The 27,531-nt window shown below is 35.8% G+C and overlaps 3 protein-coding genes across 7 annotated transcripts in view; all 3 read left to right on the top strand.

Annotated features, from left to right (window-relative positions):
- ttc6 (tetratricopeptide repeat domain 6) overlaps positions 1–19,704 on the top strand; it is a 29,319-nt gene extending 9,615 nt beyond the window's left edge. For 3 of the 5 annotated variants that reach the window (XM_042743236.1, XM_042743235.1, XM_042743234.1), the window contains 21 exons: positions 141–270; positions 1,834–2,009; positions 3,320–3,456; positions 3,585–3,761; positions 4,494–4,558; positions 6,446–6,566; positions 6,804–6,963; positions 7,735–7,817; positions 8,249–8,325; positions 8,553–8,710; positions 9,765–9,899; positions 10,143–10,318; positions 10,409–10,550; positions 10,652–10,765; positions 11,318–11,437; positions 11,869–11,942; positions 13,500–13,710; positions 15,056–15,208; positions 15,802–15,975; positions 16,071–16,296; positions 19,249–19,703. In XM_042743236.1, the coding sequence (XP_042599170.1) occupies positions 141–270; positions 1,834–2,009; positions 3,320–3,456; positions 3,585–3,761; positions 4,494–4,558; positions 6,446–6,566; positions 6,804–6,963; positions 7,735–7,817; positions 8,249–8,325; positions 8,553–8,710; positions 9,765–9,899; positions 10,143–10,318; positions 10,409–10,550; positions 10,652–10,765; positions 11,318–11,437; positions 11,869–11,942; positions 13,500–13,710; positions 15,056–15,208; positions 15,802–15,975; positions 16,071–16,296; positions 19,249–19,421 (2,982 nt within the window). In that variant the 3' untranslated portion in view covers positions 19,422–19,703. Of the gene's footprint in view, positions 1–140; positions 271–1,833; positions 2,010–3,319; positions 3,457–3,584; positions 3,762–4,493; positions 4,559–6,445; positions 6,567–6,803; positions 6,964–7,734; positions 7,818–8,248; positions 8,326–8,552; positions 8,711–9,764; positions 9,900–10,142; positions 10,319–10,408; positions 10,551–10,651; positions 10,766–11,317; positions 11,438–11,868; positions 11,943–13,499; positions 13,711–15,055; positions 15,209–15,801; positions 15,976–16,070; positions 16,297–19,248 lie in introns of all 5 variants that reach the window. The other 2 variants (XM_042743239.1, XM_042743237.1) reach the window with 2 other exon arrangements.
- Positions 19,705–22,420: 2,716 nt separating this feature from the next.
- On the top strand, positions 22,421–24,384 carry sstr1a (somatostatin receptor 1a). Its single transcript, XM_042743233.1, has 2 exons — positions 22,421–22,468; positions 22,710–24,384. The coding sequence occupies exon 2, from the start codon at positions 22,924–22,926 to the stop codon at positions 24,025–24,027; it is 1,104 nt and encodes a 367-aa protein (XP_042599167.1). The 5' UTR covers positions 22,421–22,468; positions 22,710–22,923; the 3' UTR covers positions 24,028–24,384.
- Positions 24,385–25,474: 1,090 nt separating this feature from the next.
- On the top strand, positions 25,475–27,531 carry LOC122140237. Its single transcript, XM_042743085.1, has 3 exons — positions 25,475–25,557; positions 25,641–25,731; positions 26,469–27,531. Exons 1-3 carry the CDS (start codon positions 25,475–25,477, stop codon positions 26,973–26,975), a joined length of 681 nt encoding a protein of 226 aa, XP_042599019.1. The 3' UTR covers positions 26,976–27,531.

Genomic DNA, 27,531 nt, shown 5'->3' with positions numbered 1-27,531 from the left:
GTTAGCTCATTACAAAATGGTTCATTTCAGAAATCATTAATCCAAACAAACCTGAACAGAACGTTCTACAGATGCGACCCGATTTTCTGTTTAGTTTATTGTGTACTAATGATCGATCTGTTGTTTTTCTATTTTTAAAGGCCATCTCCCTGGAGCCCCATTTACTGGATGCCTACTGGCACAGACACCACATCTACCTGCTGAGAAACGACCCCGATAGAGCTCTGGACGATCTAAACGTCATCGTTGAGAACAAGAAGAAGCATGCAGGTGTGTGCATGAGTCCACTTACAATACCAGACAGCAGGGAGACAAGATATTGATGCAATACTAGCGTATGCTATCTGACCTCTGTATAGAACAAAACAGAACCCATATGGTTAAAGGGCACATATCAAACCAAGACTGTCGTGTTTTGAAATAAAAATATTTGATGTGCTTATATAGACATACTCCAGTGATGGCATTGCTGAGCTTTCTCCTTTGTTCACAGAGATCGTTAATGGAACGTTAGTTCTAAAAACAAAAATTTAAATTAAAATTTGAAATGCTAGCTTAACTGAATTTACATTTGAAGCACAAAAATTATTAAACAGATATAAATAACAACTAAAAAAAATAAACCTATGATAATAAAAAATTACAAATTGACAAAATTACTAAAAATTTTATTAAAAATAAAACTAAAATCATAAAATAAAAGCTAATTCAAAGTATTAATACAATTCTAATAGTATATATGTAGTACTAAAATAATACTGATTCAGAATTTGTTGTGATTATGATGTGATAACCATGAGTGCATTAACATGTGACCAGCCACGTTATAATAAAAAGTAGCATTATAATATACAGTAAATGCCCACTCATTGTTCATCAGCCTGGCCCTAGTCTTAAAGGATTAGTGCACTTTCAAATTAAAATTTCCTCATAATTTACTCACCCCCATGTCATTCAAGACATTTATGTCTTTCTTTCTTCAGTCAAAAAGAAATTAAGGTTTTTGATGAAAATATTCCAGGATTATTCTCTTTATAGTGGACTTCAACGGCTACCAAATGGTTTAAGGTAAAATTTTCAGTGTCAGTGTAGCTTTAAAGGGCTCTGCATGATGTTGCACTGCTTGCACTGCTCTGCGATATGCGTCCACGACTTCTTGTAATACGTAATTACGTTGAAAAGGTCACGCGTGAAGTGTTTACAAGTCGAATGTGCAAAGACTAAGTCAAACGCCATTTACAAAATTTTTTGAATATGTGCCATTGAACATACAACAACTTTTATACGGTCCTCCTTCTCCACATTTGTAAACACTGACTGAGTCAGTACTTCTGCTTACGTCAACCATGACCTTTTCAACGTAATTAGTATTACATGAAATCATGGCAGAGCAGTGCAAGGTGAGCATTTCTGTTTTTTGTTTTAGAAAATGACACATCGTTTCGCTAGATAAGACACTTGTTCCTCATCTGGTTTTGTGTAGAGCCCTTTGAAGCTGCACTGAAACTGTAATTTTGACCTTCAACTGTTTGGTAGCCATTGAATTCCACTATAAGGAGAAGAATCCTGGAATGTTTTCATAAAAAACCTTTCTTTTCGACTGAAGAAAGAAAGACATAAACATCTTAGATGACATGGGGGTGAGTAAATTATCAGGAAATTTTCATTTGAAAGTGAACTAATCCTTTAAAGGCTAAAACAGCCTGTTTTAATTGTAAAGGTAAAAGAGAATGTAAAATGCTCATGTAACTGTAAATTATTCTATTTCTGGTGAGCAAAACCTTCTTCAGAACAAAGTGTAGAAGCTCATGACTAATGCCAAATGTGTTTCAGACGCCTTCATGTCTACAGCAGAAATCTACAAACAAAGAGGGGAAACCACACTGGCTCTATTCAACTACACCCAAGCCATCAAAGTCAAGCCAGATGATGCAGAGATCTACTTTAAGAGGGCAAAGATGTATGAAAAGATGGGCGAGATACTGCTGGCCATGGAGGACTATGCCAAAGTGAGCCCTATGAAACGATATAATTAGATTTGCATTTCCAGAAGCAAAAACCAGTGCTTGCAAGGGGATGTGTAATAGACTAATCACAATTAACTATGACTCTACTCAGGTAGATTTTGAACATTAATCATCATTTATTTCTTAAAGCTATCATTCATGAGGAATTCAATTTTCCTTGAACTTTTGAGATAAATGAGTTTATTGTACTATGAAAATATACAGTCCTGTAACTTTCAGAAGTGAAGATTTCTCCAGTTCTCCCAAGACCACATGTTAAACCAAAGCAGCAAAAACAAGTTTCTGAATCTGAGTTATGAAAGTATTTTTTCATAATGCAATATCCTATTTTTCTTATTAAATCTTTTATAATGTCAGCAATGCCTATTCGATATCCAGAATTTTGACATCCCTATAATGTACTGTAAGTAGGACAGATACATATTCCTCTTCCACGTTTTTGCTTGTGGTTGCTTGTTACAGTTTTATTGATTGATTTTTACTTCTTATGCTTTTTATATTCTGACGTGTGTAAAAGTACTTCAAGTTGCGTTTAATATATGAAAGGTGCTATACAGTCAAAATGTATTATAATTATCATTCTCAAACACCAAAAGAAATACAGATAAGAGTTAAATATGGACAAATGGATTCTGTCTGTGTGTACCACCTGTATATCCTTGCTGCAGTCTGATATTACCAGTTTGTGCAGCACATTTCAGCATGAATTGTTTTGTGAACCTGTCAGAATGTGATACAGGCTTTGCAACAAGGCTGTTGGGAGAGTCAAAATCATCCTGGGCGAGAGAGAACTGCAAAGTGCAGTTAAAAAAAACCTTTCTTAAAAGCACAGCAGCAAAAATGAGCCACTTAATGGTCCGTTTAACTCTAAGGGTCAGAGAAAAGGTGGGAAATGGATTTGTAAAAAAAAAAAAAAACAGGAAGTAGACCTATTTTTAGCTAAATAAAAGATGCTTGAATGGAATCTGCACATTTTTGTTGCATTGCGAGCACTGTTAGAAGGCTTTTTGAATTGGTGTTTGCCAGGTGTTATTTTTGCACTCTTTAATCACTGTAATTAGCTTGTATTAGTTTTAGTGGACAGAATTAGTCAGTTTTTCAAAGCTTATCTAAGCAGAACACAGTTGGCAGGCACATCATTCACTCTAAATATAAATCCAAGATCTGTTTGAGTTCACAAAAGAGTGCTGATAATGCTGATTATAGAAAATTGTTGCTTTAGCATTGGTTCAGTCATTACAATTTACATGGAACATAGAAGATTTTAAAAATAAATCATTTTTGACCCCTAGACCTTCACCATTGACTCTACAAGGACTGATGCAATGATGATCCATGGAATACAGCACTTCAACACCTCCAAATGGATGCAGGCCCTGGAAGACTTCTCCCTGCTGCTGAAGCAAGAACCTGGGAATGCTACAGCCAGGTCAGGATTATAATGAGGGTTATACAACTCATTTAGCATGCTTTGTGTTTGATTTCCTCTAAAAATAATTACTTCACCTCTTTGCTGATGTGTATATCCAATTATATATTTTTTTCCACTCACTGTAGAACATACAGAGGAAGAATCTATACCAAGCTGGGTCAGTTTGAGAAGTCTATTGAGGACTTTTCTCTGGCTGTGCACTTGGATCCCAGTAGCTGGTTGGCGTTTTACCACAGAGGGTGTCTGCTGAGGGAGATAATGCCTCATATGGCCTTAAGGGACCTCAGCACATCTGGTAACATGTACAGTACATGCTTGATATAACACATGAAAATGTGCAATTTTCACAGTTTCACAATTACTCTATATAAAGACATAGTACTTTGCCAACATTCTGAGGCAGACTGATGCCCATGGGTATGTTTAAGTAAAATGTTGAGATCTGACAACCTGAAAAACACAGGATGATTAGATAGATGGTTCAGTCATGGTTGTTCAACAATCAATTCAAAAGTTACACATGAGTGTTTTTAATATGATTTCTTCAGGAAGCCCACGGGAAAGAAAAAATCAGAAACAAGATCTCTTTAATATCTCATATGCCTTTAAAGCCTGGAACACACCAAGCCGACGGTCAGTTTTCGTGCGTCGGCCGACTAAATCTTCTCAGTGTGTTCCGCACCGTCGGCTGAAATTGGTCCTCGTCGGCTTTGTAATGGCCGACTCGACATGTTGAATCGCGTCGGGGGTTGTCAGTCAGTCGGGCCATCTGATCATTCTGATTGGCTGTTCAGCCAGTAAACCAGTGCTCTAGAAGAAAAAAACGGAAGTGACGAAGCAAGTAAACAACGAAGTCAACGGGGACATACTTGCTTTTCTCATTTGTTTGCATTTCTCGTGATTAATTCTTGTGATTATCATTCGTATTTAAAAAAGATGCAACGTGTCAGACATTTCCGAAATATCACAAATCCGTCTGTGGATAGCGAGACTCTAATATGCTTTTTCTTTGTATATGTTTTGTATCCCTGTAGCTTCTTCCGGTTTCCCGCTTTGAGTAACTACTGCCAAGACTACTGTCACCTGCTGGTACAGAAAGGTATTTCCTACGCAGGCGCAGAACGGACGTGCTAGTTGGCCGTCGGGTGTTGAGAATCGGCTTGGTGTGTCAGGGCAAATCTGGACCCAGACGCTGCCGACGTGAGCCGACCCTGCAGTCTGCTTTCATTGCCACTAGTTCGTCGGCATCGGCTTGGTGTGTTCCAGGCTTAATGTTTCTTCTAGACAGCAATGGAGTGCATCTGCTTCTCTGTTTTTTTTCTCTTGAGAGAGACCTCAGTAATTTATGGAAGCTTGTTTCTGCTTGTATTTCAGAATTATAAAGGGAAAAAGTCTGAATTGTTAGACTTTTCAGACTTTCTTTTTTCTCTGAATTCTGAGCTTATATCTCACAATATATATGTGTATATTCTTACTGTACATCAACAGTTTGTCTCTTAGGACTTTTAGGAGAAACATCTGAGTCAGATATCAGTGTGCTTAGTTGTGATGTCATATACATATAGATTTCTGAATGACCCATTTTGTAGATTAGATTTCATAAATGGTCTTGGGAGGGAAATCCTATTTTCCATATAATGTCTCCATGTCTTTGATCTTAATCTGTAAAGAAAGCCATTTTGTACACAGTTATGCACCATCAGTGGGGCCACTCTCATAACATCTCATGGCAGGGAGCTGCATCTGTTGCATCAGGTCATATGAGGATGTTAATATCACTACTTAGCCAGCAGAACAAATAACAGCCATCAAGTCTTATTATACATGATTTTGGCAGCTGTAATCTGCTGCTTTGATCTCTGAAGATTGGAGGAATATTTTGTCAGCGTTGTCTACTGCAAACTGAACAGCTTCATCAGTAAAGTGTTTTCCACTGCCCACCTAAGCACTGTGGTGCTGTGTAACAGGAGTGTAGGCGTGAGTAGAGCTTCGGCACTGAGCCTATTTATGTGACATGTAACATGCAGAAAATACTCAGCAGAAATTGTACTTGAAGCCAATTTATCAACATAATCTTTTGCAGTATATGAAGCAATATAAATATTGGAACAAACCAGTCACTCATTGTCAGGACTGATGCAAGGTCCACATGTTTGCAGCACTTTGAATTTCATTTCATCTGAATAAATTACAACGGCCTGCATCATATTTGCTGAATGTAATACAAAACTCATTTCTTACAAATATTTTGGGGTGCTGATTCCAAAAAATTAGCCTGTTTTGCTGTTGCATGTCACACTTTCTCACAAAATATGATGCATTTCCTAACATTTTGGATTTCGGCAACCTTTATAAAGTGAAAACTTCTTGTTTTCTCTATTAATCACCAGAAAAATTGCCACAAATACATGGTTCCTGTCTTCTTCTGAGCCTGGTTACAACTATTTCTTCAATTCACCAGCATTTTTCAGATGCATGAATGATTATGAAGACATACTTTTATGCCTTATACTCATTTTGCAGATTGCAGGTTAAATAATAGATTCTATAATAGATAGATCATTCTTATTTTGTTTGATGGAAAGTTTTTAGTGATTTTTTTTTTTTAACCCAGCATCATCAAAATATGTAATATTAGGCCTTTTTGCAAATCAGCAGAAATTGTATTAATTGTATTAACTTGTATTAATTCTTAGTGGCCAACTCCTGATAACTTTTTTATACTGTCTTGCTGTAATTAATTAAATACTCAAAGCAGTTAGATTGAAATCACTCTTATCCTTTGTTTAGAGGCATACAGTGCTCATGTCAGCACTCTGAGCTACTGTATTACAATATCTACACTACAATTTATTGTCAGATACAGATAATGAAAGTGGTACATTGGAGACCATGTGCCAGAACTTTGTGCTGAAAAGTAAAATCAAATGCTTTCAAAGCCAGGCCCTCTCATTAACAATGTTTTATCTGTATATGTGTTTTGTAGTTCTCATCAATGACAGTGCAGAAAACCTGAGTGCATTCCTGCACCGCGGTCAGGTCTACATGACGCTTCGGCGCTGGCAGCAGGCTATGGCTGACTTTGAAGCTGTGATCAAACTTGACAGGTGATGTCCCAGCCGCCTCCACTCTGTGACAAAAAGACCTTCATTTTCTTTAGTTGCACCAGTGCAACAGGCCGTAGTTGAGGATAAATTTATTGAAGCATGAAACTCTTTGAAAGTAACTTTTCAAAAGATCTCTTCTTGGGAAAAAGTGACACAAAGTCTCTGAGCAACTTATTTAAAATCAGTGAAATCATATCTGAGTCATCATCTCTTCTCTCTGTGTGCACCTTTCTAAAGTCACAGCAGATTTGCAGCTGTTGCCCACGTCAGTTTGGGACTGATCTGTATGCTGAATATGGGCCGACAATATGAGGCCATTAGAAGGTTCAGTAATGCATTGAAGGAGGACCCCACCTATGTAAAAGCCTACGTTTGCCGGGCCAGAGCCTACTTCAACGTAAGCGGCTGTTATATGGATGATTTGGACTGCCACATATACGTTATACCTTTATACCTTTATACAGCACATGCCATTGTAAAGACTGTAAGTCTGTTACTCACAGCCTCAGTTTCATCTGCATTAAATTCAATATGGCATCTAAGCCGACTAAGGTCTATAGTTGTGGTTTGCAATTTAAACAAACCCCAAACCCTGTTTGTGCTACAGTATGTTCATAATTAATACTTCAAATCATGCAGCTTACTGAGGAGGTGTGTTATAATTTTTTTTGTGTTATGATTTCACTTGCAGGGGAAATAAATATGTAAATATAAAGAAAATAAAAAAATCAAACAAAATGTATTGACATTTAATATTGATTTTTACAAATATGTTTCGCTATATTTATAAATATATGTATGTGATAATAAAAACAAGCTTATGTTGATTTATTTGACTATGCATTTCTTTTGTTCCTATTTCATTTGGTCGTTTAACACCATGGACTGATTATTTCTGATTATTGAATCTGATAATAATCCGAATCTGATATTATAACTACTACTTTTTTATTTTATTTTTTTTATTATTTTTTTTATTGTAGAATAAGCCAACATACATGGCCTACAAATACTTTACAGGCCAGGGGATTATTTCATTTTCAGTTAATACTGTGGATAATGGCATGCCTAGTCCATGTTAATTTGAGATTTTTGGTTACTAAAATATTTTATTTTAATGTAGAATTTTATAAAACTAACTAAAGCAGTGATCTTTTATTTTTCACAGGTGAATAATCTGAGTAGAGCGGTGAAGGATTTGACTCGAGCCATACACATAAAGCCAGACGCTTATGATCTGCACATCATGAGGTAATTTGAACATACAAATTTGCATGCCCTTAATTCTTTTATTATTTTCTAGTTGTTGAGTTGCTGTATGGTTCTTAGGAGATTAAAAACCTAAAATGCTTCCTCAATGAACCTTATTCAGAGTGTTTATTCTGACAAAAGGGTGTGAAGGATAGAAGGAAAGTTTGTTCAATGGGTTTTACTATTAATTGTGAATATGTCTTCCTGAAGTTCCAGTTAAAAAATGGCTGTGGAAATTGGACATGATGTAAAACCTCAAACCAGTGCAACCAAATGAATAGAATTTACTTCTGTCCTTCATTTGTCTTCATTTAAAAATCTAACCTTGACTTAGGTCCATGACAACAGTCTATAAAAAAACCCTTATTGTTTTTAATTTGTGAAACTCTGCTATAGAGAAAAGTTCTTTCAATTTTTGTGTCCGGTTTTAGAGGGAAGTACTTGTATGAAATGAAACAGTTTGACCTGGCTACCCTCTGTATACGGTACGCAGCAGAAATGAAAACAGGTAATGATCACATAAGTTCATTTCACTCTTCAGCAAATTGCCAGCATACTTTTAGTTCCTGATATATCCCAGCCCTTCTCTCTGGCCATCTTTTAATGAGCATCATTAAATCTTGTTAGGTCACCTGGCCCTACTGAAGGTGAAGTAAACCTTGCAGGAAAATATGGTTTATGTTGCCATAACAACAACTAGACCCAGATGTAAAGCTCTCCTCCTTTCCGTCACAGCTCTGGGTTTATCACCGGTCCAGCAAGCTGTCGTCCAATCGTTCCTGGGGAACTATGCCAATGCTGTCGTCTGTCTCGAGGAAGCGGTCGATACATGCCCTTCTCCTCCACACCTCATTCTTCTCGGGAGGACGCTGATGAGGGAGCACAGGTTCAAAGTGAGTCTGAGACTCGTCCAGGGTGTATCTCGGTCAAGCTCTGTCTGGTAGAACTAAGCCAACGACACCAACACAAACAACTCATTATTAATATTACTTTTTCAGCAGCTTTAGAAATGCACCAACGTGATAAACTAGAGGCTGTGCATTACTGTTATTTTTACAGTTATATGCACTAGTGTTCAAAATTTTTTGATCAAAAATACTGTAAAACAGTGAATATATTTTAAAATTTTATTTACTCCTATGATGCAAATCTGAATTCTCAGCATCATTACTCCAGTCTTCAGTGTCACATGATCATTCAGAAATCATTCTAATATGTGATTTGGTGCTCAAGAAACATTTATTATTATTATCAATTATGAAAACAGTTTAATATTGTTTGTTTTGTTTTTTTTCATAAAAAATGCATTTTATACATTTTAAATAAAAACAAAACAACAAAAATTATATCAAAATTAATGCACTTTGGTTTAATTTTTTTTCACGATTCTTCACTGAATAGAAAGTTTAAAAGAACAGCTTTTCTTTGAAATATAAATCTTTTGTAACATTATAAATGTCCCTTCTGATCAGTTTAATGCATCCTTGCTGAATAAAAGTATTAATTTATTTGAAAAAAATCTTACTGACCCCAAACTTTGAACAGTAGTATGCACTTGTACACTAGTGTACACAGCATTATTTTTTGTTAAGAAAAAAAAATTATGAAAAAAGCACAATAAATAGTTGGTCTGTTTTAATGTAGTTTTTTAATGTAGAATTTAATGAGAAACCATATTACTACAATAGTTCAAACATTTGAGCATGGCACTAGCAACACCAAGGTCACGGATTCGATTCCCAGGGAATGCATGAATATAACTTGAATATAACTAAAATGTGTACCTTGAATCTAATGGATACGTCTGCCAAATGCAAAAGTCTTTTTGCCAGCATTCTGTAACTTCCGTTACCTTTTATAAAGCATCTTTTTGTCTGTTAGTAGTAGGCAGTATTGTGACCTATTAATGCTGCAAGTTTTCCATGGTTTATATTATGTCATACACAGGAAGCAGTGGAGAGTATCAGAAAGGCCCTGTCACTTCTGGGTACCAATAAAACTAAACTCATTACTGCACAAGAGGCTGCAGAGGTCTTCTATCTTATGGGCATATGCTACATGAAACAAATGCTTTTGTTACAGGTAATTCATTGAATAATAAAGTCAACATTAAAACACATAATTCTAAAAAAATGATTAAATGATTAAATGTACATAAAACGTACCCCTTTCACTTTCTTCAAACACGTTTCTGAATACTACTATGTGTGGTCCAAAAATGATTAGCATTTTATCACATTCATAAGATGTGACAGTTAAAAACTAAACAGATGGAAACACAACCATATCTGTCACTATTCTCTTATCACCTTTTTTTTAATTCAGGAGAGTGAAGACTCTCTTCTCCTCCATGCTTTGGATGCTTTTAACAGCGCTGTGAGCATGAACCCAGACCACGCTGAGGCTCACCATCAGAGAGGACTGTGCCGCGTACATCTACAAGACTCCACAGGTGTGCAGGACTTTAACAAAGCACTCCAAATAAACCCCAACCTCTATCAGGTACACCGTGATTCTAGCTCAATGCAAGGTCTGTCTGAACTAATAATGTTCTGTGCAATAGGTTCAGAATAACACTTGTTTTTCTTTTCGGTGCATCTCAGCCGAGCTGCCCTTTATGGGGCTCAAGGACGATATGCAAAGGCTGTACTCGACTGTAATGAAGCTATCAGGATCCAGCCCAAGAGTGTCAGAGCATACTTGTATAAAGGAGCTCTTAAATTCTATTTGAAAGTTAGTGAAAATAGCACAGTTTTGAGCATAATTACCTGTCACTTGAGGCTGATGATCTCTATGGTATTTGAGAGAAATGTTGTGCACTTATCTTGTTTCAGGCATACAAGAGTGCAGTGGAGGATCTGACAATGGCAGTCCAGATGGACAGTGCCTGTTCATTTGCTTACTACAACCGCGGCGTATGTTTTCATGAGCTGCGGGATTATGAACTGGTGACGATTCTTTCCACTTTGCATCCGCTTTTTCAAAATGGCAATGTATACAGGAAGGAACATACAGAAACATGTAAAGGATAATCAACGGCTAGCTGTGCATTAAACGATTTGAATGCATGACGTGGAGGCAAAGAACCACCCGCATTCAAATCGTTTAATGCACAGCTAGCTGTTGATTATCCCGCTTATGCCATGGTCATTTGCCAACATTCACATATTAAAGATGTTAATAATATTTGCGCTGCAATATTTGACCGGAACGATAAAAATTACAGTTATTTTCATCAGTTACAACTTGTAAGATGTTACTATGGTTACCAATGTTTATAGGAAGCACATTAATATAGAACGAGATTAAACTGACCTGGAACTACCTGTGCAGTTAAACGAATTTAATCAACACCAGCCAGCCAATCTAAATCGAGTATTCAGACAGACCATGGCATAAATACAAATGCAGGATGCTTTTTCATAACAGTTGCACTTCTGCATTTGCATTTTAATGCATAGTTGTTTTCTTCCTCCGCATTTTTTCTCTTTATTCTTCAAGCTCTCAGAGACTATAGCATTACACTGCTCTTGGGCTGTAAGACGGAGCTTGAGCTGAAAGTCTTGATAAACCGTGGCCTTCTTTATGTGGAGCTTAATGACTATGACAGTGCCCTTCAGGTAGGCCACAGTTATAAAAAAATTATAAAAAAAGAAGCATTGATTGCATCAGGGCTGTAATCCGTTTGTCTATAGGATTCTGAAAGCATATTCATCATAAGATTTATAGTGAGGTTTTCATATTTCTCTGTTCTTGTTTTCGTGAAATGTCATTTTTAACTCAGTTTTACATCCATAAATTGACATATTTTGGAGATTAAAAAAATGGTGTTGTATGAGTTTATCCCATGGGAATTGATTTGATTGTCAGAGTAGCCATTAAAAATATTTTTTAAAAAGCCAGGTGGTTTAAGAGGATGTTTTGGTATAATGTGAACCGATTTTAATAAAGTAAATTGAGTCATTTTTTGTTAAGTTGACTTTAGTAGCATTTTTATAAAAGCAGTAATAGTGAAAATAATGTTAGTGAAAATGATTGTGTTTTGTTTTAGGATTTTAAGGCTGCAGCACAGAAACAACCAGAGGATGTAAAAATTCTTCATGCACTGGGAGTTATTCACCACAGGTGTGAATTTATTTTGAGTTATCATTTAGTACGATTGACTGTTTCACAGTGCTAAATTGCCAAGCTTAAGCTAAGAACCATTTTCACTCAGCAGTGGCAGTAGGGTCATAATAACTGCTCCATGGCATGCTAAACTGCTATTGTGTTTAAAAATAATAGATCAAGGCTTTAGACCTCTGAGACGCATCATGGCAGGTTACGCGGTTTTATTCACTGAGAATTTCTTAGAACTAGGAATTAATTGAATTTAGATGAGTTCTGCTCTTTATTCTGCTCTTTATAATGAAGTACTGAATGCTACACAGTAAAGAGGTGATTCATATAGTATCAATCTGTAGGTTGCATTATGGAAAATCAAATTTTTCTTGAGTCTTTAAATTTAAATGATTAAAAATAAAACAAAATAAATTAAACACACAAATTAAATTATGCCCGTTAATGTAAAGTTGGAAAAGGCACAACTTCAAAAAAAAAAAAACAGCATGTTTATTAAGAGGATAAAATGTAAAATTAAATTATGCCTGGATTATGAAATTATTAATTAATTATGTCTTTTGCCACAAGAAGCTTAGAATATAAACACTGCATTCAAAAGTTTGGGGTCCATACAGTTTCCTACTGTGGAAGGTGTGATACTTTTTTTTTTCCAGGATTCTTTGCTGAATATAGAGTTCAAAAGAATTTATTTGAAATAGAAATATTTTGTAACAATATAAATGTTTTTACTGTCTCTTTTGATTAATCCATCATTTTTGAATAAGCATATTCAAAAGAAAAAAAAACTTTTGGATGATTGAGTTTATGTGTGGAAAATGATAAAAATGTATGACATTGCAATTATTATTATTAATGCACAAGAACTTGTCAGAGACAAAATTACTGTAGTTTTCTTCTCATAGTCCTAAAGCATGAGTTTGAGTGGAAGAAAACTCTAAGGACTACATTATTAATGGTGTCCTGAAACCTTGTATGACATTTATGAGTAGTTATTGAAGCTCTCTGTGAACTGTGCCGCTTACCCTGCAGATCTGCATTTAAATGGAGCATTCAGAGCATAATATATCTATCATTTTTATTGATCAACACTCAAAAGGTGCTGCGCTTCCAAGATGCGTTCAGTCCGACTTGTATCTGATTAACAGCCTGACAGACAGTCTCATAACTTTACATGGAATATATAATATGAAAACTTAGTAGCTCTCTGACGAGGCGCATTGTTCTCTGAACTATCATTTACAAAAGAACAGAATGCTTTCGAACCCATAGTCGACATTTGCACATTTTCATTGCTTAAAGGGGCACTTTCAAATAAATGGCTCTTTACAATAATTGCAGGGTGATTTTTTTTTTTTTCATTTTAAACTAAGACTTCACAAAGCTCACACTGGGAATGTTTCACAGCTTGTAATTCAGTTTTCAAAAGCAAGAGAGAGGGGGCATTTTTACAGAGAGTTTAAGGCAAAGTTCATAATTAAGCAGACAATTAATTTTCATGTGCAAACAGAATTAAGACACATCACTGAGGGTAATAGTCTGCTTTCTTTGTCTGTTTTCAAGGCTTGGCCAATTACAGGAAGCTGTGGATGCTTACAGCCAAGCTTTAAGACTTGATCCCTTCTTGCAAGATTCCCATGTGGGCAGAGGCAATGTTTTCATGGATTATGGGCACAATCACGCCAGGAAACAAGCTCAGAGGGACTTCCTCTCAGCCCTGCATCTCAATCCACTCTGTTCAAGTGCCCGCATTAGCCTGGCATACAACTTACAGGTAGTGTAAAAATAATTGTCTTGCTTCTTTTTATTTCTCACAGGTTGATCTTTCATAGCTTAACAGACTTAGAGACGTTCCCAAATGCTTCATTTAAGTCTCTGTTCACATCTTTCTCTTAATCTTCCTTTGGAGAAATAAAAAAGTAAAAAAAGGCTCTCAAATTAATGTGGATAGCATACTAACTCTGATAATTTGGTCTTGGGAGAATTTGGTGTGAAATGTCAATGAATTTTGACCGCAAAATTTTGTATCCTGGCAAAAATGAGCACTGTTGTGATCCTTTCTGAATCTTTCATACAAGATAACTGTTTTTTCCCCTCTAGAAACATCTAAGAAACAGGAGATTTATACAGTCTCTTTTTAATCTCATTGATGTTTAGGGGACCTAACTGAGATAGTATAGAGATTTTTTTTTTTTTTTTTTTGTATGGTTAACATAAAAAAGTTTGCACAGTACTGCTGTCTTATAAATTGCGTTTGTTGCAGTTGTATTTGTATGGAAGCTTTTTTATTTGTTAATATCTCACTATTTTGAGTTTTATATCTCAGACCATTTTACTAAGAATTGTGAGAAAAACAAAGTCAGAACTGTAAGATATTACCTTTTAAATTGTTTATTCCTTGGCAGAAATAAGCTTCAATAGTTAAGGCAACAATATTTGTATCTTCTCAGATGCAGCAATATCCTATACTCAACAATTAATATGCTGGATGATATGGGCAAGTCGTGTTATCTCATATTTCTGAAATTGAAATCTTATCCTATTTTGTTGTTGCATATTATGATTTTATGTCATACATAAATCAAGAAAGTAATCATAACTGACAATAGATTCTTGACAACACCATTAGTTATTTTAGAAATCCTCAATTACAGAACGACTAAAATATTTTGGATTACAAAAATTTGAGTGGTCTCTTTAAATGCTTTAAATGTAGATAACAAGAAATTCTACATAATGAATAATTTTTGCTTGGTAAATCTTAACCTTGTTAACCTTGGTAATCTTAATTTCTACATTCTCCTCTATTCAAGACTTTTATCTGTCTGGTATCTTCTCTATGCACTGACATTGTTGCTCAATTCTCTTTTTAAAAAGAAACCTTTCTTGTGAATTAAATGTAGAAGTACTAATGGCTAATCCCCAGAGAAAAACCACGGAAATCAGGTCAACAGTAGGAAACAAACAAGGATGTATCTGATTGCTTTTGGTATTCATCCTGGCCCTCATTATCTCTGTGTCTTCCCCTGGAGAGGGAACCATATCTTGCAGACAGCCTGTTGCCTCTCAAGTCTATTGATTTCCACTAATCCATGTCGATATCTTGTCCTCTACGGCAGGTTTTGGGATTCTTCGAGAGAGCCTGGAATCAGTTTACTGTGGCTGTAGAGGTGAACCCTAAATGCTGGGCGGCGTATGAAGGCAGAGCTGTTACCAGCCTACAGATGGGCAACATGTTTGCAGCCCTGCAGGACATTAACACTGCTATAAAGGTTGTTAGTAAAGATTTTTTTAAAGAAGTGAATACTTTTATTTAGCGAGGAAGTGATCATCAGTTATAACGTTACAAAATGTTTCTGTTTCAAATAAATGCTGTTCTTTTGAAAATTCTATTCATCACAGAATTCTGAACAAAGAAAATGTATCACAGATTCTACAAAACATGAACCAGCACTGTTTTTAGTGTTGATAATAAGAAATATTTCTTGAGCAGCAAATCAGCATATTAGAATGATTTGTGAAAGATCATGTGACACTGAAGACTGGAGTACTGATGCTTAAAATTCAGCGTTGCATCACAGGAATAAATTACATTTAAAATATTTTATTTAAATTGTGGTAGCATCTTACACACACACACACACACACACACACACACATATATATATATACCATTGTGGTAATATTTTACAATATTACTGCCTTTATTGTATTCTTGATAAAATAATTGCAACCTTGGTAAGCATACAAGACTTATTTAAAAAAACATGAACAAATCTTATCAACCCCAAATTTAACAGAATGAATTTAATTATTTAGTTTTTTGGTGAACTATCATATCTGTTCTTGTCTTTGCCCTTTTCAGTGTAACCCTCATGCAGAGCAGCTCTTCACAAACCGAGGTCTGATCCAGCAGTTCATGGGAGATAAAGCTAGTGCCATGAAGAACTACCAGACCGCTATCGGCCTCAACCCGGAATATTCCCTTGCTTACTTCAACGCTGCCAACCTCTTCTTTTACAATGGACAGTTTGAGCAGGTAAAACCAGAGGCAATTCAATACTGACTCTCTTGAGACACTGTAGACGAGAGCCGTTGAGATATATAGTGAGTCTCATTTTTTCTGTGACACAGGCATGTGAGAACTACAGCCGAGCATTTGAGCTGGACCCCTCAGATGAGTCTGCCATCCTGAACCGAGCCATCACTCACGCTCTGCTGCGGAAGGTCCCAGCATCCCTGCAGGATTTCAATGAGGCTCTCTGCCTCAACCCGCTGTCTGCACATGCCTACTTTAACAGAGCCAACCTGTACTGCTCTCTCAGACAGTTCCAATCAGCTGAGAGGGACCTTACGCAAGGTGAGCCGTAGCAGACTGAGTTCACTGCCACCTTTTATTAAAGGAGGAGTATTCTACACTCATGTACTATTATTTCCCAATTGAAGCCAATTTATACACTACCAGTCAAAGGTTTGGAATAATTAAGATTTTTCGGGGGTTTTTGAAAGAAGTCTCTTATGCTCAAGGCTGCGTTATTTGATCAAAAATTCAGTTAAAACTCTAATATTGTGAAATATTATTACAATTTCAAATAATAGTTTTCTGCTTTAAAATGTAATTTATTTCTGTGATCAAAGCTGAATTTTCAGCATCATTACTCCAGTCTTCAGTGTCAAATGATCCTTTAGAAACCATTCTAATATTCTGATTTGCTGCTCGAGAAATAAACACTTTATTCAGTAAGGGTGCATTAATAATAATAAAAACAGTTAATAAAAACAGTTATTTTAAATTGTAATATTTCACAATATTACAATTTTTACTGTGTTTTTGATCAAATAGCATAAGAGACTTCTTTCAGAAACAGTAAAAATTGTAATTATTTAAAACTTTTGACTAGAAGTGATACAAACAATCAAAATAAATAATTCAATTAATTATTCACTAAACATAAACATTAACATTACCAATTTCCATTTCTCCATTACCATAAAAATATAAAACAGGCTGTATTTGTTACTTATTCTTTGTAGAGACAAAAACTAAACTAACTTGTATGATTTATTTAGGCTTTTGTTTTTAATTGTATTTTTATTTGAATTTCAAGCTGACATGAGAATGATAACCTTATTGCAACTAATTTGGTAGTATGCAAATATCACGAATTCTCCTGTGAATACTGAAGGTCACATTAATCATCATGCAGTGTGTCATGAGAGAGCAAGACCAAAAGCTGACTACAGGGTGTATTGTGTTTCTTGATTTCATTGGCATATATATAGAAAGGTTATTATGTTCCAACTTTGAAACTTCCTGATATTAATATGCCAATAATGATTCATCACTCTACAGGGAGATTTGTACATCATGCCGACTTTTGATATCATCTGCACTTAATTACGTCTGATAACACTGGCTGATATCTCTGTGGAGGGCTTTTGTCAAGATTATGTATGGAGAGCTGGTAAAAAGCTAGCAAAGTTGTCTTTATCCTCAACAAATCCAGACAGTCATACACGTGCTAGTCTCAGTCTTATACAGCATGCAGTCAGACCTCCCACAAGTCCACTCGTTGACCGTCTGATGCAAATAGCACTCTGAAATCATTAGCTGTAAGATTTTTGAACGTGTTTGAAAGAAGTATCTTATGATCACCAATGCTGTGTTATTTGATCAAGTGGTAGAGCATTGCGTTAGCAGGCTAAAGGTTGTGGGTTTGATTCTCAGGGAACACATATTGGGTTAAAAATGTTAGCCTGAATGCACTGTAAGTCGCTTTGGATAGAAGTGTCTGCTAAATGCATAAATGTAAATAAATGTAATAAATGTAAATATTATTACAATAAAAAAGATATATTTTCTGTTTTAATGTATTTTAAAATGTGATTCATTTCAGAACTTAAATTTCAGCATCATTACTTTAGTCTTCAGTGTCACATGATCCTTCAGAAATCATTCTAGTTTGCTACTCAGGAAACCTTTTTTATTATTATCAATACTGAAAGCAGTTGTGCAGCTTAATATTTTTATGGAAATTGTGATACATTTTTTCCCAGGATTCTTTAATGAATAGAAAAAGCTCAAAATAGCTGTATTTGATTGAACAAATACACAAATCTTTTGTAGCATTATGAATGCCTTTGCTATCACTTTAATGCATCCTTGCTGAATAAAAGTTTTAATTTATTTAAAAACTAAATAAATACTGGCCACTAACTTCTGAATGGTAATATGTTGTTTTTTAGTTAGCTAAAAATAAATCAGTGCTTATTTTTATGCCTTTTTTCAGTATTCAATTTAACATTTCACACGGCATGTGAAAAATGTTCCTCTCTAAATGGCAGTTCTTGACCTAAACAAGCTCTAGTGTAGAACAGACTTAATACTCAGAGTCCAAAGACTGACTTCATTAGTGTGTGTGTGTGTGTGTGTGTGAGGCAGATGAATGCTTTCAGCACACACTTTCACACACAAAAGGAGCAAGAGCATGATGGGTTTGGTCACATGACTGCCTGGGGAAAAGAAAAAAGACAGAAGGAAAACAAATGCAGCAACCATGCCTCTTTACTGCTTTACAACTAAAGACAGGTGGTTACTATGGTTACAGTGTAAACCAATTATAGATTTCCTCTTGGCAGCCTGCATATTTATGAAGTCGAACGCAAGGATGTTCAAGCATTTCTGATATAAAAAAACAGAGTTTCTCAGAGCCCCTCTGCCTGCGGCAGAAACAGGTGGGATATTAGGAAACAGATGGCCCTCGGTATCTAATGAGTATGTTCTCCGTGAATGGAGTAATCACTTGCTTTTCCAGTGTACGCTTTCAAACAATCTAATTTTGTTAGCCGTAAATAGACACATTGAACACTTATCCTATAAGCCCTATAAATGAGTTTTTCTGCATTATCTCACTCAAATCAAGGCCTTTACATGTGTGAGCTTTTTGAAGCAAAACAACGTCTGAAAAGGTATCAGGCGAGCAATGGTAATTTATGCAAATGCAGATGGCAAATTGCTCGCAAATTGTCCCTCTTGTGTGAACTAAAAAGTAGATGTCCTCCTATTCGCTGTCTCTCGCAGCCTGATGTTTCAGTCACGAATAAGCACTGGGTGATGTGTGCTAGTCTAATATTAACGTCAGTCTCTATGAGAAGAACAGAGCTGAGAGACGAACTGTGAACAAAGCTGTTGTGGTGAAGACAACACAAATAATGCTACTCCTCTCTGTGTAAACAGAAGACAGATTGATAAATGCTGGGGAAGGTGAGAGTGACATTTTGCTCTAACATATCTGTGTGTGTGTTTCTTGAGCTCTGATGCTGCAGCCTGGAGATGCTCTTCTCTATAAACTGAGGGCTGATGTTCGGGGTCATCTGGGATGGAAGGAGCAGGCGCTGGATGACTACAGATTGGCAGTGGAGCTTCAGGACTCGAGATGCTGCTCAGGGTTGGAGAATGATCAAAATGAGATTTTTGCTTCTTAGATTATTATAATTAGTTAATGCAATACAGTTGTTGAACATTCTTGTCTTAATTTTGTTGCATGCAATCAGTTTAGAATTGTTAAATGTGAGTCTGAAACTACATTAAAAAAATTATTAAATTTGTGCAAAACCAAGATCCAGATTGACAATTTAATTTGATTGTTTTTTCCATCATCCAGCCATCTGTTATAATACTCTACTAAATTAAAACATAGTTTTTATTCTTTATTTCTTATTCTACACCAGACAGATATCATTAGCAACTGTTAAATAATGTAGTAATTTTAATTGTAGTTTATTTTATAAATTTTTATTTAAATTTAGTTTATATATATATATATATATATATATATATATATATATATATATATATATATAATTTAATAAGAAATTAGTTTGTAGCTAAAGTCAAGTAGAATAAGTATATCCAATTTTTGTTGAAAAGGCTTCATTGCAATAAAAATATTCTTCAATTTAATTCATATTTTATGACATTTTATTTTGAGTGAATAAGCCATGTATAACTCATTAAAACATGGTTTATTGTCTGTAAGATTTTTTAGGGTTTCTTCTGCATACCAAGGTTGCATTCATTACACACAAAGTACAGTAAAAACAAAAATATTGTGAAATTTTATTACTATTTTAAAAAACTATTTTCTATTTTAATATATTTTAAAATGTACTTTATTTCTGTGATGCAAAGATGAATTTTCAGCATCATTACTCCAGTCTTCAGTGTCACATGATCCTTCAGAAACCGTTCTAATATTTCCTGCTCAAAACATATTTCTTATAATTGTTTATTTTGAACAAAATTGTGATACATTCCTTTTTGTAGGATTCTTTTGAAAAACAGCATTTATTTGAAATAAAATCTTTTGTAACGATGAATGTTTTGGGGTCACTTTTTGATCATGTGTCCTTACTGAAAAAAAGGATTGATTTCTTTAAAAAAAAAAAAAATCCTATGACCTTAAACTTTGGAATAGACTGCATAAGAGCTGCTTTGCTTTTTCTTTTCTGTCAGCCAAAGAGGTCTAAAGTACTTCCAGTTTCTCGTTCATCTCAATAGCAGATGGTCGGCTGATTCATGCAGCTCAGAAGTACACAACCTGGATGCCGCCACCTTCACTTCATGGAGAGGCAGTTTTGTTCACTGATGAAACATCTACTATATTATAATGAATTGTTTGCAGTTGCAGTTTACATTTTTGAATGATCATAAACGGAGAGATGTTTTTTATCCCAAAAGAGTTTTAGTGCAGTCTGTTCATTTAGCAATTATATATCAGAATAGCATTAGGGTTTAGATCAGATTTTAACCAGAATTAGATATTTGTTCATTAAATATAATTATTTTTGTAATTACCAACTGTTTTTAATTGTGAAACAATTAATATGCCCGAAAATGAAATCCAATGTCTAAATAATGAATGTCTTTTAATAAACAGCCTAACAGCCAGACAGCTGTATCTACCTGATGTCTGAAATCATATTTGTCCTGAAGAAGTCAGGTCACTTCATATGACACCGGGCAAAGACTCTTAACTAGATGGAAAGAGAGAAACACCTGCTGAATGATCTGGCTCTTCTCCAGTTCAGAGAGAGAGAGAGAGTGTCTCAGAGAGAAGAGTGTGAAGAAAGCCATCTGCTCCTCACATGTTGTGCTCTGACTGCATGGGCTCATTACATTTCAAGGACAACACAAGTCTCCATCTGTGAGAAAAAATGAGGTATCATTCGAATTCTGACAAAAGTGTCTCAGGTTTTTGCTGTATCCTATTTTCAAGGTGTGAGCATTTTGAGATGGAGTGTATTAGCTTGGGAGCGAAGAGGGTAAAATTATTTCAGGTGTGAAATTGTTCTTACCAGCTGTCTTGCTAAATGAATAGAATATTGTGGGCATGTTACAACATACTGAAATTTTTTAAACTTTAATTAGAGTTGTTTCCCCCGAAAATTTACTTAGTCTGAGACTTAATTTTTCTTTCAAACACTTTCAAGCGACATCCACAAAACTCAGCACCTGCAGTCTCCTCTGACATAATGTGTTATATGTTTTCTTATAAATCATATGGATGACAAATTGTGTTGTCACTTTAGATAAAAGCATCTGCTAAATAAATAAATGTAAATGTTTTGACAAAAAAAAAAAAAAAAAAATCATATAACATAAAAAAACTGCAATCCCTCTTAAAGTTACATTCACCAAATTATTATAGTGTAATAAATGCAATGCAAAAACTGTTTTCAAGGACTCAAGTTAATAATTTGTTATTCATTTTATGTATGTATGTATGCATTTATTTATTCACTGGGCATTTAGCATATTACTTTTCCACAGTTAAAGCTGAACTAGATGCAACAGGCTCTATTTACATATGTGCATTTATTTAAGTATAATTATTCATCTATTTATTTGTTTATTGTATTTACACATATTCAGAGATGTTTCTAAATGTAGTAAATCAGAAATGGTATGTTTGCCTAAACTATATAGTCTCTCAAACAGCATTCGTTTTAACTGAAGCTGGATTATTTTCTTTAGCTTTGCATCCATCACTAGGTGGTGCCAGAAATAAGCACAGATAAGCTTTCTCTTTAACACTCACGGGTGCTTTGTTGTTATTATAAGGCACTGTGCAGTATAGGAAAACTATATAAAGACTATGGCAAGTCACAAAAGATGCCCATGTCAGGGTTCAACTGAATGATTCCAGATTCAAAATACTGAGCTTTTCATTTGTTCCGTGAACCTTCTGTAAAAGCCCTTTCTTTGTCGTAGGATAAACATGTTTTATTCACTTTTAGAGGGAAAGGGCATGCAGAAAAGCTATGAATTTTAAACTCCCCTGCAGTGTGAAAACTAAGCCTACCTGTTTTAGCCCTAAAAAGAACATCTAGTCTGTGTGACTGCTTGCAACTCATTGCAAAGGCATGGGTTGGGTTTCTAATAAATATAATCATAAACACAATTATTTCTAGAACAGTCCTGTGCCACCGTCGAGGACATGACCGTAATGAAATCTCCTCCAGACGCAAAGGTCAGTTTTATTTTCTCTTTTTTTTCCACATTTGAAGATCCAAAAATCCAAAGCAAGAAAAAGGAGTACAAGTAAATCAAGCTGAGTGTTGTTTTAAGTTACCAGAGGCAAAAAGAAAGAAAAAAAACTTGTACGTGTTGCTTTGTTTGATATTAAAAATGTCTGTTTTTATGATATTGAGTTAAAACTGACATTGAAAAGAAGGTCTAGGTGTCGTCAAGAAACTATTTTTGTTTCTCAGACACGCTCACAGACGCATTAGGAGCCGATGGCGTCACGTTGCACGTGTGACGTCTGTGAATGTGCTGCATGTGGATGTGGAGTAACTGTCCATGGTGCTGAAACCCCGCAGCGTCGGGATGCGCCTTCCGGAGTCTCGCAGCACCGATGCGCGCATTTTCTGAGCGCGTATTTATACATTTGAAATCCACAGAAAGGCTCAAAACAGTGTCGGAATGCTGCCCAACGACACCTTCAAGAACCTGGAGGATGGTTTCTATCTGTTAAACTTATCCAGCAACGAGACGCATAACGGGGATTCTCACGGCAGCAGCGCGATCTTCATCTCCTTCATCTACTCCGTAGTGTGTTTGGTGGGACTCTGTGGCAACTCGATGGTAATTTATGTGATCTTCAGGTACGCGAAGATGAAAACTGCGACGAACATCTACATTTTGAACTTGGCGATCGCAGATGAGTTACTCATGTTAAGTGTGCCTTTCCTAGTCACCTCTTCTTTACTTCACCACTGGCCCTTTGGTTCTCTCCTGTGTCGATTGGTTTTAAGTGTTGATGCCATTAACATGTTCACCAGCATCTATTGTCTGACTGTGTTGAGTATCGATCGCTACATCTCCGTGGTGCATCCCATCAAAGCAGCCCGGTACCGGAGACCCACCATCGCCAAAATGGTCAACTTGGGGGTCTGGATGTTCTCCATTCTGGTCATCCTACCCATCATCATCTTCTCCACCACTGCACCCAACTCTGACGGATCGGTGGCTTGCAACATGCAGATGCCTGAGCCCGAGCGTCAGTGGATGGCTGTATTTGTGATCTACGCCTTTCTGATGGGCTTTCTCTTCCCTGTCATTGCCATCTGCATGTGCTACATCCTCATCATAGTGAAGATGCGGGTGGTCGCCTTGAAAGCGGGCTGGCAGCAGCGCAAAAAGTCCGAGAGGAAGATCACGCTGATGGTGATGATGGTGGTGACGGTGTTTGTGATCTGCTGGATGCCTTTTCACATCGTGCAGTTGGTTAGCGTGTTCGTCCAGCAGCACAATTCCACCCTCAGTCAGCTGGCTGTGATTTTGGGATATGCCAACAGCTGTGCCAACCCCATCCTGTACGGATTCCTGTCGGACAACTTCAGACGCTCCTTCCAGAGGATTTTATGCCTCCGCTGGTGGGATAACGCCACGGAGGAGCCCATCGATTACTATGCCACGGCTCTGAAGAGTCGAGGATACAGTGTGGATGACTTTCAGCCGGACAATCTGGAGTCGGGCAGCATGTACAGGAATGGCACCTGCACATCTAGAACTACAACGCTGTAGGACTCGGTATTACAGCATAAAGACTTGTTTTGTTATCTGTTGTCATTGCAGTATGTGTTTTGTGTTGAAATGTATTAGTAAGACTTCATAATAACGTTCGTTACTGCCATTATTAGATTATATATAATGCTCAATCAGAAGTTAATGTGCATTTTTGCCTATAAATGAATGTGCATTAACTTTTTTATGCACATTATATAGCCTAATGATTTTAATGGCTTATTAATGAAAGTTATTATAAAGTGTGTCGATATGGGAAAAATGTGTGACGTACAGATAAAACAAAAACAAAAGAAATATCCAAAGCCAAATATTTGGTTGTTTATTTTGAAATGGAATAAAACCCTTGGGAAATCATTCACTCTCAGTATATTATGTGGTAAAATTTGTATTTTCCTAAGGAAGCTTGCAGTGCTTGCAAAGCAGGAACAAAACAGTGTTACAGTTTTCGGATCTTATGTTTTGGTTCTGTGCACAGAAATGAAATCAGAACCGCCTTGCATCGTCATAACATTCATCTAAATTAAGTATGCAAATATATGCGAGAAATAAGACCAATCGCAGTGCAGTATGCAAATGTGACATCACCGCAGTCTTTGAAGTTTTGAGTAATGTTAGTCTTTAATGTTACATTTCTTTAAAAAGTGTTACGAATAAAAAAAAAAATAAAAAAATAAATAAATAATTAAATAATGTTTTCTTATTTTTTTTTTACATGGCACAGGTTAATTTCAGTTAGGCTATATTTCAGTAAAAGCATTGTAATAATTATAAAAGACGGTTCTGAAAGTTCACTAAATGTGTTTGATTGTAAATCTAATCCTATAGTGAAGGTGAGATATCAAAAGATCTGATCTGAAACCTTTGAGAAACGTTTTCATTGACTGCTGTATTTAGTTTATGCTGCTGCAATCAATATATCCAAAAGGTACAAATATAATTTATTTCAATCCTTAACTAAAAACAACAACAACAAAAAAATTCACACACTATTACAATATCCCATTTTAGACCAGCGGTTATTCATTAAATAATTAAATAAATAAATAAATAAATAAATAATTAAATAATGTTTTCTTATTAATTTATAAAAGAACAGACATTCTATTTTAAATGACTTAAGTTTTCTTATTAATTTATAAAAGAACAGACATTCTATTTTAAATGACTTAAAATACATCTGCGTGATACTGCAATCACATTGCTAATTATTAGTAGTTCAAGTCGACTGCCATATCTGCCAGAATCATATAAACAAAAAATTCTGAGCGCGAGGGTAAAGCTGCTGTAAGCTCGCGGCACCAAACGGAACAGCAGCACAATAATAACCTGACTAAACTCACACTGGTCAGGTTCTCCTTTTTGCGGTTTACAAGCAGTCCCAAAAACAAATATGATCTCACGGGACATCTAGTTCAGCGATATTTGTCAGATAATAAAGACATTTATGTGTGGTTCTCAAAGAAACGACAGCAGCTTAACCTCCTACGACCTGGCGTCCACATACGTGGACATCACATTTTTAGTTGTGTGCGCCATAAAACCTAATTCTGTGTAATTGGAACCTGTTGTACACAAACATGGACACTTACACTGCCATCTGGTGGGGTCAGAAGAGAAAAAACACTTTACACAGAAATTCCAAGATGGCGGCGAACACATCCGAAAAGTCAGGCAGCCGCACCAGACCAAAACGTCCACAAGGTAAAAAATCTAATAAAATTTAATTGTTGATTCTTGTTAAGTTATGCATATTGGTGTTGTATGATTAATATGGCATGACAATTTGACAAATTTTTGTAAAGGTAAAGATGTACTATCTCGCTAAACTTGAAGTACACATATGTGGACAGTGGGACTTAGCTTCGTTGAAAATGTAAAAAATGTTAGCAAAAAATGTAACTGTGAAACCATAGTTTGTGAAGAATTTGTTATAAAAAATCAATTTACAATAGTTTACAACAGTATAAATTGACATTGCATATGTGATAAATTACTTTACATTGATTTTTAGTCGTTAAAAATTTAAAAATGTTAGCAAAAATATAGTCTGGGAAGAATTTGTTAGAAAACATCAATTTACAATAGTTTACAACAGTATAAATTGACATTGCATGTGTGAAATAAATTAACATTGATTTTTATTCGTTGAAAATTTAAAAATGTTAGCAAAAATGTAGTTTGGGAAGAATTTGTTAGAAAACATCAATTTACAATAGTTTACAACAGTATTATTTGATTTTGCATGTGTGAAGTAACTTTAAATTGATTTTTATTAATTTAAAATGTAAAAACTTTAGCAAAAAAAAAATTAGTTTGGGAAGAATTTGTTAGAAAACATCAATTTACAATAGTTTACAACAGTACAAATTTACGTTGCATGTGTGATAAATAACTTTACATTGAATTTTATTTTATTTTTCTCCTGATATAATTTCCAGGGCATATTCCTTTCAAAGGCACTGGAAATAGTATTGGAGTCAATTGCTGGGGACAACTCAGAGGTAGAGGACTTGTCTGACATTGACAACCCTGTAGAGGATGTTGATTACCATCCTCCACAACAGGAGCCAAGCAGCAGTGAGGAGGAGAGTAGTGGGGATGAAGATCCCACTCCACAGTCCACTAAGGCCAGCCGGGGACGTAAACGTCTCCGTGGTGTAACTTATGCTTATCGTTCAGACCTTAGCATTGCCAAAAAGTGGACGCTTCGGATGCTCATGCACTTCACAAATGTTGCTTTAGCCAACAGCTGGCTACTGTACCGCCAAGATCACACAGTACGTGGCACACCAAGAAAGGGCATCATGCAATTTCTTGAATTCCGAATGGAAGTGGCTAAGACATACCTGGCCCAGCATAACAATGAACAGGAAGACAGTACAGACCTCTCAGAACAGGAAAAACAACACAGACCATTCAGAGCCAGAGAAAAAAGCGCACTGTGAAGGAAGTGCCCCACATCTCAGTCCGCAGAAGGGCTAATGCACATCTTCCATAGGTGGTCTATCTGAAGAATGCAGCACTTGAGTCCAATTTGTAACATGCAAGGTGTTCTTGTGCTTGCAAGCTGCAGGCAACTGTTACACAGTTTTTCACAGTGGTTAAGTGTGATCAACTGTTCCCACAGATAAAAAGGACATTCCTAGTTTGGAGTAGTTAAAGTTTTGGGCTGTTGTGTGATATGACCGCTTGTTTCTTATAAATGGTGTTTTTCTATATCCATGTTTAGAAGTTGAAACGTATATATGCAACAGTAACAATAAAAACTGTTCAGGCACAGTACTCAGGCTTTAAATAAAAGAGATTTGCACTTTGTTACACAATGGTGTATTGATTTTTTTTTATGGATACAGACCAAGTGTCCACATATGTGGACATCATTTTTTTCAAAAAGTGCTTCATGTTCAAAGATAATATCTGGTTATTATATTTATTGGTTCCTCCTAACCCCAAATAGCTAGAAGAAATCTAAAATGCAAGTCAAACCAATGTTCGGGTCTT

Source organism: Cyprinus carpio, chromosome B17 (genome assembly GCF_018340385.1).
Source record: "Cyprinus carpio isolate SPL01 chromosome B17, ASM1834038v1, whole genome shotgun sequence".
Classification (NCBI taxonomy): Eukaryota; Metazoa; Chordata; class Actinopteri; order Cypriniformes; family Cyprinidae; genus Cyprinus; species Cyprinus carpio.
This window is presented reverse-complemented; position numbering and strand designations above follow the sequence as displayed.

What these genes read in the sequence shown, in the direction of transcription:
- LOC122140237 (XM_042743085.1), top strand. Translation starts at nt 25,475, where the DNA reads ATGTGTGGTTCTCAAAGAAACGACAGCAGCTTAACCTCCTACGACCTG. An exon ending in GACATCACATTTTTAGTTGT is followed by an intron (nt 25,558 to 25,640) that starts GTGCGCCATAAA and finishes TGGTGGGGTCAG; the next exon opens with AAGAGAAAAAACACTTTACA. An exon ending in CAGACCAAAACGTCCACAAG is followed by an intron (nt 25,732 to 26,468) that starts GTAAAAAATCTA and finishes TATAATTTCCAG; the next exon opens with GGCATATTCCTTTCAAAGGC.
- sstr1a (XM_042743233.1), top strand. Translation starts at nt 22,924, where the DNA reads ATGCTGCCCAACGACACCTTCAAGAACCTGGAGGATGGTTTCTATCTG.